At 43.7% G+C, this 12,931-nt stretch overlaps 1 protein-coding gene across 1 annotated transcript in view; it reads left to right on the top strand.

Moving 5' to 3' along the window:
- Window positions 1-12,931, top strand: part of LOC118089180 (fer-1-like protein 4) — a 57,069-nt gene that overhangs the window by 2,541 nt on the left and 41,597 nt on the right. Inside the window, exons 2-12 of the mRNA XM_035123607.3 lie at window positions 865-920; window positions 1,515-1,603; window positions 2,606-2,705; window positions 3,604-3,695; window positions 5,680-5,721; window positions 7,161-7,316; window positions 8,192-8,252; window positions 9,182-9,313; window positions 10,980-11,042; window positions 11,903-11,987; window positions 12,669-12,828. Coding sequence (XP_034979498.3) covers window positions 865-920; window positions 1,515-1,603; window positions 2,606-2,705; window positions 3,604-3,695; window positions 5,680-5,721; window positions 7,161-7,316; window positions 8,192-8,252; window positions 9,182-9,313; window positions 10,980-11,042; window positions 11,903-11,987; window positions 12,669-12,828 — 1,036 coding nt within the window. The remainder of the gene's footprint in view (window positions 1-864; window positions 921-1,514; window positions 1,604-2,605; window positions 2,706-3,603; window positions 3,696-5,679; window positions 5,722-7,160; window positions 7,317-8,191; window positions 8,253-9,181; window positions 9,314-10,979; window positions 11,043-11,902; window positions 11,988-12,668; window positions 12,829-12,931) is intronic.

The following is a 12,931-nucleotide window of genomic DNA, read 5'->3' as shown; positions in this document are numbered from 1 at the left end:
TATCAAGGAGACCTTACCAGGTAACTCAAGTGCAAGGCAAAGGGTGACCAGGAATGTTTTCTGAGGCGTGGTGTTTTTCTAGGCAAAATTATTTGGATCTCTGTTTTCTAAACACATGCTAGCAGCAGCATGCTAAGGCTAGAGCAAAGCTTCTGTTAATATCAGATTCTATCATGAGGGGAGCTGAGCTAAACAAAATATGAGAGTCAAAATCTCCATAAAGTTATTATCAGTCATAGGCTGTATACACACTTGCATTTTCTCTGTATCCAGTGTGCTCCCACCACTGGTTTGGAAAGTGGTGTACACACAACATTAGCCACAATCCATATTTATATTGTTGTTTCTTATGAAAAGCTGCATGTTGATGCATCCCCGCCCTGCCCCCGGCAAATCAGCTTCAATCCCAATTGAGAAAAAGAACGACCTTGCTGCATTTTAAGTTGGCAATGTGTACACAGCTGCAGTTTCATATCACTCTGTCTTTCGTTGGATAATAATAGGGATTCTTAGGAACTCCACTAGATGTTTCCATATTATTTGAGCCCCAAGAAAAATATCTGATTTCCTAAAACAAACAACCCCAGCATCCTTGGAGGATGTGTATTCCCCAATGGAAGATGCAGATATACTGTCTAGAACGGGGATGTGGCCCTCCAGATGTTCATTGAAGTACAACACTCATCATTCCTGACTGTTGGTCAGTCATACTACCTGGGGTTGATGGGAGCTAGAGTCCATCAAGATCTGGAGGGCCAGAGGTTCCGCATCTCTGCCATAGGCATCTGGGTCGGCTGTTGTGAGAACGGGTTCACCACTACTGTACAGTATTCTAGAATGACAAACTCTGCATTTTGTCCTAAGGTTTTACTCAGAAGACAAAGAAGATACACTGTGGCCAGGAAGTAGTCTTTGGAGAGGTAAGGAAGCATTACATTGTGCTCAAAGAGGATTGAGTTTTCAGTTATGACACATTAGCATATGCTCCCAAAGTGTTTGTGGACATGCGTCTCCACACTTGACATGTCTACCACAGCAAAATAGTGTCCCCAGGCTGCTGTATAATGTGAAGCAGCATGATCTGGCTGAAGGCATGTTTGTGCTCTTAGCCACAGAATCTCATTCTGCCCCACAGTCTACTTTTATTAAATCATATATTGTTATAATTTTCCCAGTATATTAAGTGTAATATAATCCTTAGGTTATTAAGCAATAAAAGAAAGTGATGACAAGCCTTCTCTCACTGTTGTTTAATGTGTGAAGTTCTGTGACTCAAAAGATGTGATGACTGTCTTAATCTCATGTGGTCTTTTAAGATACCCCAGCCCTCACCACCCTCCAGATGTTTCAGAGGACTTGCCTCAACATGGCTGGGGCTGGTGGGAGTTATAGTCCCAAATACCTTGAGGGCACCAGGTTGGTGAAGGCTGGTATATGACATGAAGAACTGGGGAAGCGGGCTCTTCAGGATTCTTCAGGATTCATGAATTCTGCTGCTCGTCTTTTCTTTTTAGCTTTTTCGCTGGCCGCACTATGGAAAGCTGATTATGGAAGAGATGCTGATTGTTAAAGTTTACAACTGCAGTAAGGTATTCAGTAATAGGTAAGTTCATATTTATTCCAAGTGGGTGACTATGAGGCACTAGCTAGGCTTAGGGCAACAAGCCTGGCTGATGTCACCAATATATATGTCCGTTTCACAAATTTCACAGAAATCAACACATGCCTCCATTGGGAAGGTCTTGTTGCTGTACTTTGCCTCAGGCAAATTGTGTTCTTTACGACTTCATGACTTTTGGACTCTGGATGGTACAACTGGGTTAGGTGGAGTTAAAACATATGCCCTTGGCTTAAATATCAACAGAATTAAATTTTGGTGATTTGGATACAGGAGTATTGTGAGTTGTCTAAATCAGAGCTCAATTGAAGCAGATGGAGGTTCTAAACTGACCTGATGAATCCCTAATCCATATCCACCCTCTTCTTTGCCTACAGCCAAATACTCATGCTTTGACACATAGAGGCAGCCACCCCAGAGAGGTCAAATGTCAATATGGGATCACGTTTTGTGAAGTCACCAGGGTGAGGGAGGTGCAATGGCAGGTAGTACATAAGTGGACATTGTTGAGAAACATTGCCACTGAACAATTGCAAGGCAATCTAGTTTTGTGAGCATCAGATCTGGTTAAGATTGCAAAAACTACTCCTTTGCTTGTACAAATGGCAAACATTTTGAGCAGGGGTTCTGTTCCTTGCCCCCCCCTCCCCACGCATCGGCAGAGCATGCATAAGCCTGCCCTGCCCCATAACACCCCATTACGCCCCACCCACTGCACCCTATTCTGTCTCCCGTTCCACCCCCATTCTGCCCTCTTCCAGGACAAAAGGACCCGGAGGTCAGTGGTCATGTGTCAATTGGACGCGTGTAAAATGGCCGTCGCCTGAATTCAACACCCACCAGTGCACAGCAAAAGGTGCATTCCCAGGGAGTCCTTTATAAGTCTTTTCAATGGGTGGAATAGGAATAGTCAGATGTTGCTGGATTGCTGAGCTCCACATCCCTGAGTCCCTGACTGTTTCAACATTGCTTATTCTTTCATTGTAGATTACTTGGTTCCTTAGTTATAAGCCTTCAGCACTTAGTAACATCTGGACGGCTAAACATCAGAGAGCCTCTGGTTGACAAAAACTACAGCATCACAGGTGTAAGTAGTTTGACTATCATCAGAATACTGGGATACTTTCATGGGTGTAGCCAAGAGTGGGGCAGGAGGGGGCAACTGCACCCCCCCCAGTTCAAGTAAAACAATAGAAATACTTAACTAACTGATCGATCACATTGGTTCTGCTCCCGAACAAAAGTCATGCCCCCCTATCAAAGTTCTGCCCCCCCCAACAGAAATCCTGGCTAGGCCCACGGATACTTGAAAAGCACTACTGAGCTGGCTTTTGAGTGCCACACCTAACTTGACAAAGCACTTAATATGTGTTAGGCTCCTATTTCCTGGAAAGAGATCCTACATGAGTTATAGAAGATTCTGCAGAGATATTCCATTGCTAACATGCTTAGATTTTGGTTTTGGGCATGCACAGACAATGGTCCATTTATTATATGTTTAATTCCTCCATTCCTCCAAAGAGCTCAGAACAGCATGCATGGTCCCTGCCTCACAACTGTTCTTTGAGGTGGGTTAGGCTGAGATACTAGGCCTCCACTTAATTTAGCGCACTATTACTTTTTACTTACTTTTGTATGTGCATTTACTATATTCTCTTCTGTTTTAAAATATTCTTATGTACTTCATGCATGCATTTATCCATACCCAATGCTTTTTTATGTGGGGATGCAGTGGGGATACATACCCCTAAATATTTTGTGAATCTTTGTACTTTTGTCCATTTACTGTATTTATTTTTCCTTATTTGAACTATAAGATGGTGTTTTTCTTGAGTCAAAATGAGAGTACCCCTAAACATGTTTTTAAAACAAAAAAGCACTGTCCATACCAATTTACATCCTGTATTTCAGGGCAAAAAAGCCATCCCCAAGCCAGCTGCCTTATAACAGTTGTGGTCTTCCTATGGTTTGCCTTTCCCATATAGATCTATATTGAACTAGAGCTGCGATACCAGCCTCCTGATGGAGCCGCAGGAACATGGGCTGAAGAAGATTTTGTCTATCAGATGAAAGACAGGTACTGGATATAATGTGAGAGGAAAATTACACTGGGGAGAAGGTAGGACTAGACAGAAGTGACCTTCCACTCAGGAACCCTAGCTCAGTCAGCCTCCTCCCAGTTACCAAACAGGTGGGCAGGAAGCCTGCTGGCAGGATCCCTACCAACAGCTGGCAGAATCCCACAATGGGTGTTCCAAGGGCTGAGAAAAGCTAGAGCTGGACTGAGCTTGCCTGGGAGCCAGTTTATAGCCGGAAAGATGGCATCAACTCTGATCATCCTCCCCATATTTGCTGAAACCAGCAGGATTACAAATGTGGGAGTGGCTCCACTGCAGGGGTTAGCAAACTTTTTCAGCAGGGCGTGAACTATATTTTGAAGAAGAAAAAAATTGAACGAATTCCTATGTCCCACAAATAACTCAGAGATGCATTTTAAATAAAAGGACACATTCTACTCATGTAAAAACATGCTGATTCCCAGACCATCTGCGGGCCGGATTTAGAAGGTGATTGGGCCACATCCGGCCTCTGGGCCTTAGTTTGGCAACCCCTGCTCCACTGCTCCACAAGGTCCCATCAGTGGGAGGGGAGAGTTTAGATTGCACCCTTAGTTTCAAAGCACAGACTTAGGTAAAGGTAAAGGGACCCCTGACCATTAGGTCCAGTCGTGACCGACTCTGGGGTTGCGGCGCTCATTTCACGTTATTGGCCGAGGGAGCCGGCGTACAGCTTCCAGGTCATGTGGCCAGCATGACAAAGCCGCTTCTGGTGAACCAGAGCAGCATACGGAAATGCCGTTTACCTTCCCACTGTAGTGGTACCTATTTATCTACTTGCACTTTGACGTGCTTTCGAACTGCTAGGTTGGCAGGAGCTGGGACTGAGCAACAGGAGCTCACCCCATCACAGGGATTTGAACCGACAACCTTCTGATCGGCAAGCCCTAGGCTCAGTGGTTTAACCCACAGTGCCACCCGCAGACTTAGTTGTCTGCTATTCAATCAGCATTCCTACAGGCATGTCTCCACCGTGCTCTCCCCTCTCTGCGGTGTTAGGAGATTTCAAAGCATTTCTACAATGAGCACAGAAACGTAAGATCAGCAAGGATAAGATTTCAGCACATGCAGGGCTCATGCAAGTGCAAATTGAATGACTAGCCCCAGGCAATGCGGGTTTTGAGGCATGAAAGAGAAATTGCCACAGTTAAGCATATTACTCATAATGTTGCTTTGGAAGCAATTGCACCATAACTGGCCTCTCACAACCACTAATCTGAGGAGTTCTGATTGCCATCAGAATCACTCTGTTGCTATGAAATGCTAGGCCAGGGGTCAGCAAACTTTTTCAGCAGGGGGCCGGTCCACTGTCCCTCAGACCTTGTGGAGGGCCAGACTATATTTTGGGGGAAAAAATGAACGAATTCCTATGCCCCACAAATAACCCAGAGATGCATTTTAAATAAAAGCACACATTCTACTCATGTAAAAACATCAGACAGGCCCCACAAATAACCCAGAGTTGCATTTTAAATAAAAGGACACAGTCTACTCATGTAAAAACATGCTGATTCCTGGACCGTCTGCGGGCCGGATTTAGAAGGCGATTGGGCCGCATCTGGCCCCCGGGCCTTAGTTTGGGGACCCCTGTGCTAGGCCAAGAGAGACTGCAACCCGTTAAGGAGATTCACCAGTCAGATATCATTCACTCACTCAGGTTTTCCTGAGAGTGGAGACAAAACAATTACATTCCAGGCTTTCCCTGTTGACATCCTTTCTTTTTAAATATCTTGTTTATGGCGCCCCTGTCCCAACTGGGAAATAGAGCAACATTTTAAACTGTGTGTGTACCCATAGTTATTATTCTGCTTCTAGTTAACTGCTGAAAGGGATAAAGGGCCCTATTATGGAAATAACCCAAGAAAGGTTAAATTGGATAGAGAGCTATTTTCTGCAGTCGGTGCATGCTTATAATTATTCTTTTTCTCCCACTATTTACTATAGCTCAGAGGTTATAATCCGCAACCCTGGATTTGAGGAGCTGGAGTAAGTGTCCTATTCAATTACCATTTTACAACCTGATATTCTGAGTTAATCAATCAAACACAAAAGCTTCTATGCACTGGTTCAAAATCACAAGTTGGGGCAGTGCTGTAGCCTGGGGGACTGAGAGGGGGCCATTGCCCTGGGTGCATTTTGTGAGGGGGCACAACCACTCTAGTTCTCTTATCAAATGAAGCCATGCCCAGGCTGGCCTTCCGGGCTGGGGTGCTGGCAGTAGCTGCTCCACTCCCGGGTCAGGCTTGACCCAGGGGTGAAAGCGTCGGAGAGGTGGTGGCGCTGCCCCTCTCTGATGCTGCGATTACACACAGCTTCGAAGCATCAGAGAGGCGCTGCCACCGCCCCTCTCCAACACTGCGATGATCCGGTACAGGAGGGAGCCGGGTGCTTCCGGCGGGCTCCAGTGGGTAAGTGTTGTGCTCCCAGCATGTTCCACTCACCCTTGGCGCGCGCACACCCCTCTGCATGCACGCACACATGCACGCCCTGGGCAGCAATCAGGGATGCAGCGCCCTTGAGTTGGGGCATTGGCTCTTGCATTGTGAGTCAACTTGGGGCACTACAGTACAACACGATAGCACTGGGGGATCAACACTGCAGAGTTGGTGACTTGCCATATTTGCTAGATGCAGTGTAGCAATGCCAAGCATAGTTGTGATATGACACATTAGTGGGCAAAGAGTGTGTGCAATGGGCCTGTGATGGAATACACAAACAACAGAAGGACCCAAAGTATGAAACTGTTACAGGTAGCTAGCCATGTTGGTCTAACGTAGTCAAAACAAACAAACAAACAAAATTCCTTCCAGTAGTACCTTAGAGACCAACTAAGTTTGCCATAGGTATGAGCTTTCGTGTGCATGCACACTTCTTCAGATGCACATGAAAGCTCATACCTATGACAAACTTAGTTGGTCTCTAAGGTGCTACTGGAAGGGATTTTTATTTTATTTTTTGTTTCCAAAATATGAAAATACTGTACTCCAGAAACTCAAAGTTATAGTATGTTTTGTCTCTGCACAACTTTGGATGTTTCATTGTGTTGTTTCAACACTGGGTTGATTTAAATTGCTTTTATATTTTGTATGCTGTTTTTGGTTGGTTTGTGTTTCTTTTCTTTTGTTTCACTGGAAAGCAGGGGGCAGGGGGAACTCTAGATCTAGCCATAGTTAAGCATTATGCCTTATGGATTGAGTGGAAAAAGAAGACACCCTTAAACCTCTGACACTGTAATAATTGATTAACTTGGAGTGGGTTGTGTTGTTATTGATGATGATGATAAAATGAACAAAAAGGGAAGAACTAGATGCTCAGTTCTGGTCATGTTGAATGATATAGATAAGATTTTTTTAAAGCTTCAGAGGCTGATAACTGTGCTTCTTAAAGTTCCCTTTGCATGTAGCATGAGCTTGTGTTTGTTGCAGCCCTGATGATGTGAAGCGAGCTGCTGATCTGGATAGGAAGGCTGCAGTACTTGGCAGGAAACTTGTCAAAGGCTTGGAGACTGATGATGATGATGATGATTGTTATGATGTGTCTGACATGGAGTTCTCCGGCATTGTCTTCACTCCTGTCAAGAGGTACTTTTCTTGAAAGCACTTTAACACGAAAGGGTCTGTCTTCATGTTTCTATCTAGCTTGGCATGTCATTGCATAGCTATTTGATATCCCTTCAAAAAAGGAACTTGGTGTTAAGCACAGTGTACCTTTCAGAACAGTGTACATGTGCTGTATGAGGGTCCTTCATCATTTATCAACAGGAGCACCATATTTCATAGGATCATAGAGTTGGAAGGGACCCTGAGGATCATCTAGAATACCACTTAAAATTTTGGAATAAGAGATTATCTATTACAGATGATGCTTTATTAATTGTCTGCATAAACCTGATTAGTATTATTATTTTATTTACTAAATTTGTATACTGCTCTTCATCCAAAGATTACAAGGTGGTTCACAACATAAAAAAACAAAATGATGGCACAGAAATGTTTTCAGCGGAAGTTTAAAAGTTAAAGCGGAAAGCGCTTGCTGAATTTCTATTGAGAGAGCGATGATAATAAAAAGCATTTGGTTAAATTTTGAAGTCAATGTTTTGCTTTCTTCTATTATCCTTCCCTTTTAAATTATATTAACAAGGGTCACAGTTCAAACTAGCAGCTTAACTTATATACCCCCAAAATAAAATAATGATTTACAGAAAATGGCATTGTTGAAGTGTTTAATCAGTGTTACAGGTAGGTAGCCGTGTTGGTCTGGATCGAAGTAAAATAAAAAAAATTCCTTCAGTAGCACCTTAAAGACCAACTAAGTTTTTATTTTGGTATGAGCTTTCGTGTGCATGCACACTTCTTCAGATACCCAGTTTAATCAGTGTTTTCCCAGTTTAATCAGTGTTTTCCAGTGTTACCCAGTTTTTAATCAGTGTTTAATCAGTGTTTTCTTTCCATTGCAGCCGTTCTAGGGTCTTTTCCAAATGGGACTTGTATGCTACTCCTAGACCACAGAACTTCCAGGTACTATACTTGCCAGTCTTCCTGTGTAAACTATTTCAGGCAGTGGCTCTCAAACTTTTTAAAAAAATCTAGGCCACACTTTCAGAATTAAAAATATGCTCACACCACATCAAATTTTGCATTGATAAGAAATAAGAAATATAAAAAGAAACAATTCTGAGCAGTGCTTAATTTATAAGATGGAACACAACTACTTCCTAATATGACCATGGGACATCCAAAAAGTATAAAATAATGCAGCTACAAAAGTACACGAATCATTCCCAAAATATAATTATAAACGAGCCTCTGATATACTGTATGTATACTTAAGTATGTATACAAACTCAATGAGAGGTGTGTGTTTGCTTTTGCCAGGTAATCTCATTTATATTAGGTCTAATTTGAGACTCTCATTTGAAACTCTCATTTCCTCAACAATAGAAATGAATCATTTAAATGTCCTTGAATTTTCTGGCCACACTTGCCATTCTGTCCTGCCACATCAGTGTGTCATGCTACACCCTTTAAGAACCACTGGTTTTTAGGGAATGTCCACATTGCCTTAAGATTTCTAGAAGGGCATATGTTCTTTTATGGGAGATAACTCCAAGTTACGTATTTAACTCTTATTAGACTAGCCCAGGACATGTTAGATCAGGAGTGGGGGAACCTATGAGCCTCCAGATGTTGAACTACAACTCCCATCATCCCTGACCATTAGCCATGCTTCCTGGGGCTGGTGGGAGTTGGATTCCAACAACCTCTGGAGGGCCATGGATTCCCCATTTCTGCCTACAGACTAGAAGAAAATTCCCAAGTGGCCCCAACATACCAGTAACTTATGAAAAAGCTCAATGATGTTTGAAACGAGCAGTTTTCTCCTTCCTCTTATCTCCCATAATGATGACATCCTCAGACTGATCCTAGGAAGTGTATTGTCTCCACAGATTGGCATAAACATTATTGAAGCCCAGAAATTGGTGGGAGTGAATATTGACCCTTTTGTAGTTGTGAAAATCGGAGATGAGAAGAGACACACAGCAACACAAAAGTCAACCAACTGTCCCTTTTACAATGAGGTATGTAATGTACAGGCAAGATTCCACGACTCCATCACTCAGAACTTGTTTTGTACACATCATGTCCACTGTTAGGCAGCTGACGGCAGGCTGCAAACTTCTCTCAAAAGACTTGCGTGCTCTTGTATATGCTACAGAAGATGTTGCATTAACATGCAAGTCATGTCTAAATTATCAAGGTTGACAACTGCACACTCGAGAAATGGTTCTGTGTACAGTTGCTAAAACTTTGCTGCAGCCTACTAGCACATGGAGGCCAGGAGTATATAAATCAAATTACCCTGTGTTCATGATCACCTATTGGATTAGCAGCATGTGGGTCAACCATTTATTCCTTTGGGAGAAATTTTTGCAACATGTGAAAAAGTCCTAAGCTTATGCACCTCTGTAGAGCAGGAGTGGAGAACCTCTGGCCCCTGGACGAATCTTGCCCTGCCACGTCCAGTTTTCCCTGTGAGGCCATTTCCCCCCAATCCATAACCACTTGTCAATCAGCTCTCTTCACTGGGCAATGCCAAATGATGGGTGGAGGGCAGGGTTCAGTGAGGTGGGCTGGGTATGGGTTCAAAAGTTTAGAGGAGTGGGAGACACACAGCTACACCCACAGAAGCCTTCCCTGGGTCCCTTTTCCCTCTTGCCCCTCCACATGCTGAAATCAGGATTGAAAGAAAGGTTCTATTGTAGCAAAAAAGTTTCAATGAAGCTTGACTGTGGGGGTGGGAACATTTTCAGCATGGGGGTCTCAAATAGAGAAGGGTGAGTTAATTTTGACCCCTAGTTGTGAGCCTCCTAACTCAAAATGCCTCCAACACAGAGGTCCTCTGTTGACTACAATGGAATGTTCCCCCCCAGGCCTAATTACAATGGAAGAGGGGTGATGGGAGGTTGCAGTTTGGGAGGGAAGGGTATCTTCTCCAGGAATACCACCTTCTGCCTTAAGTTAGACTTGGGGGTGGGGGAAAACAAAAACACTTTTGTCAAGCCTAATTGCTGGTGCGGGAAGGGTATGTGCCTTGTTGTGACAGGTGTGTGCAAAATTGCAGCAAATGCATGTGTGTATGCCATGTGGCGCTGTGGGTTAAACCACAGAGCCTAGGGCTTGCTGATCAGAAGGTTGGTGGTTCAAATCCCCACAACGGGGTGAGTTCCCGTTGCTCCGTCCCTGCTCCTGCCAACCTAGCAGTTTGAAAACACGCAGTGCAGGTACGGTAGATAAATAGGTACCGCTCTGGCGGGAAGGTAAGCAGCATTTCCATGCGCTGCTCTGGTTCACCAGAAGTGGCTTAGTCATGCTGGTCACATGACCTGGAAGCTGTACGCCAGCTCCCTCGGTCAGTAAAGCAAGATGAGCACTGCAACCCTAGAGTTGTCTGCGACTGGACTTAGCGATTAGGGGTCCCTTTACCTTTACCTTATGCCATGTGTGCATATATGTGTGGCTGTAAAGTATGCAGGAGTGAATGGCTTCAATATGCAGATGGCTGCAGTACAGTACTTGCATGTTGCTCATGGCAGCTTCCCCAGTTTGCAAATTTGCACATGGGATGAAAAAGTTTGATGACCCCTGCTTTAAAGAAAGCATCTCATACGGTGGTTGTGGTGGGCAACTATGGTCCTTGGAATATGAAAGCAATCATGAGTCAGAATTCTTCACCTTCCCTTCCAGTATTTTACATTTGAATTCCATGAACCGAGAGATGTTTTGTTCCACAGACTCATAGAGATTTCTGTAAGTATCAGCCATTGTGGGTCACTGTTATGGGGAGAGAGCTAGCATGAGCCTATTGCATAGCAAGATTGGCGCTAAGAACCATAACAAAATAGGTGGGGTACTAATCCATGCCTCTGCTTTAGGTTTCCTTCCTCTTCTTCCAAAGTTTTGCTGATTCTTAGTTTCATAAGAATGACTGCCTCAGTGGGAACCATTACAATCCAAACCAATGTGGGCATTACTATTTTTGTTCATGGTATTTTATAGTGCCTTAAGTGTAGGTGGCACTTTGCAGGAGGATCAGAGAGGTCCCTCCCTGCAATGAGCATGCAATCTAGAACTTAAAGTGCGAGAGACAACAAACAAAGGGGTGGGTAAGAGACAAATGAGATAAAATGTAATTATGTGCACCGAAGTTTTGTTTTAGCTGAAAATGAGGATTCAGGGGTTAAACCAAACGTTCAATGAAAATGGTGTGTTCTAAGAGAAATTTGAAGGAGCAGCTAAAGTAATCTGAACCTCAGCTATACTGGGCTGCCTTGGTCCTAGGACAGGGGTCAGCAAAGTTTTTTGTGGCTTAGGCCAGTTCACGGTCCCGCTGACGCTGCGGTGGGCCGGAGTGCATGCATGCATGCGTGTGCACGCACACATGCGCAAACACTATTTTCGGCGCTCCTTCTGGTGCAGAGGAGGCAAGCTTGTCTCTGTTTGTATAGTACAGTTTAACTTGGCCATTTTTTTGCCACTCACCCTATCCTTTGGAATCACCAAACAATTCTATTAGCTCAATTCCTTCCACCACTGCTGATAGAGGGTTACTACTGTAGTTCTGCACACCTTTTGACAATGCTGAGAAAGTGGTTTGTATTACTGTGCAGGTCTTCCATTCAAAGAAGATCCGATTCTTAGGTGCACTCATAGGGATATTCAAGATTGATCTAGCGACTATATACAACCAGCCAGGTATGGTACTTGGAAGTGGCTCTTGATTTCCTTTTCCATTATCTGCTTTGAGTCTATGATATGAGTTGCTCTTGCATTATGGTCTGTTTTGAACTCTTTCTTTCACAACAACATAATTTACAATTAAGTAATGAATGAGAATATTGTAAAATGGGTTTCCATCTGCCTAGTCAGGGCACAGCCCCAATACATTTTGCTGAAAACTAAGGATAACATTGTGCCTTTCCCTATTCCATGAACAAAAGGCAACCAGACTGACGGCAGCTGAATCTTCCTTGAACACTAGTGAAGGGTAGCAGACTTGTAAGTGGGGAGGAGGGTGCAGGGCTGCAAAGCTCACACAACTCTGACCTCCAACAGGGGATATATGAGCCTCATTGTGCAAAGTGTTGCCTCATCAAAACTGAAAGCTCCATGGAATTTCTATCATGTCCATGGAAAGACCACATTAAGCTCATATTTCCTGTGCATAACCTCCCGTAAATCTGCAGAGCTCTGTTGGTTTCAGGGAATGGATATTGGTTTTTGCTTGCAAAGTGTCTTCCCTGGTACTTTGTGAGGATAATACAACTCTGCTGGCTTTTCTCCAAGGCTTTGAACTTGTGATGAAAGTTGTCACCATAATATGTATTGGATCCAAGAAAATTGTGAATCAGATATTCTCTCTTTATGTCCTTTTAGATCACAGATTTTACCATAAGTGGGCTGTTATTCATGACCCCAAGGACACCAGGGCAGGAGTTAAAGGCTTTGTGAAATGCAACATTTCTGTCATTGCACGGGGGGATGTAATGAGTTCCCTTCCCACTACCTCAACAAGTCAGAATGAAGACATTGAAAAGTAAGTTCGTGTTATGGAGTGGTATGTAGTGTGTTCTCCCTAAGGATTGGCAAGCGATTGATAGCTAATGTTATTCAAGATTAGAGAACTGATGGAATTGGCC

Source organism: Zootoca vivipara, chromosome 7 (genome assembly GCF_965207765.1).
Source record: "Zootoca vivipara chromosome 7, rZooViv2.hap1.1, whole genome shotgun sequence".
NCBI lineage: Eukaryota > Metazoa > Chordata > Lepidosauria > Squamata > Lacertidae > Zootoca > Zootoca vivipara.
This window is presented reverse-complemented; position numbering and strand designations above follow the sequence as displayed.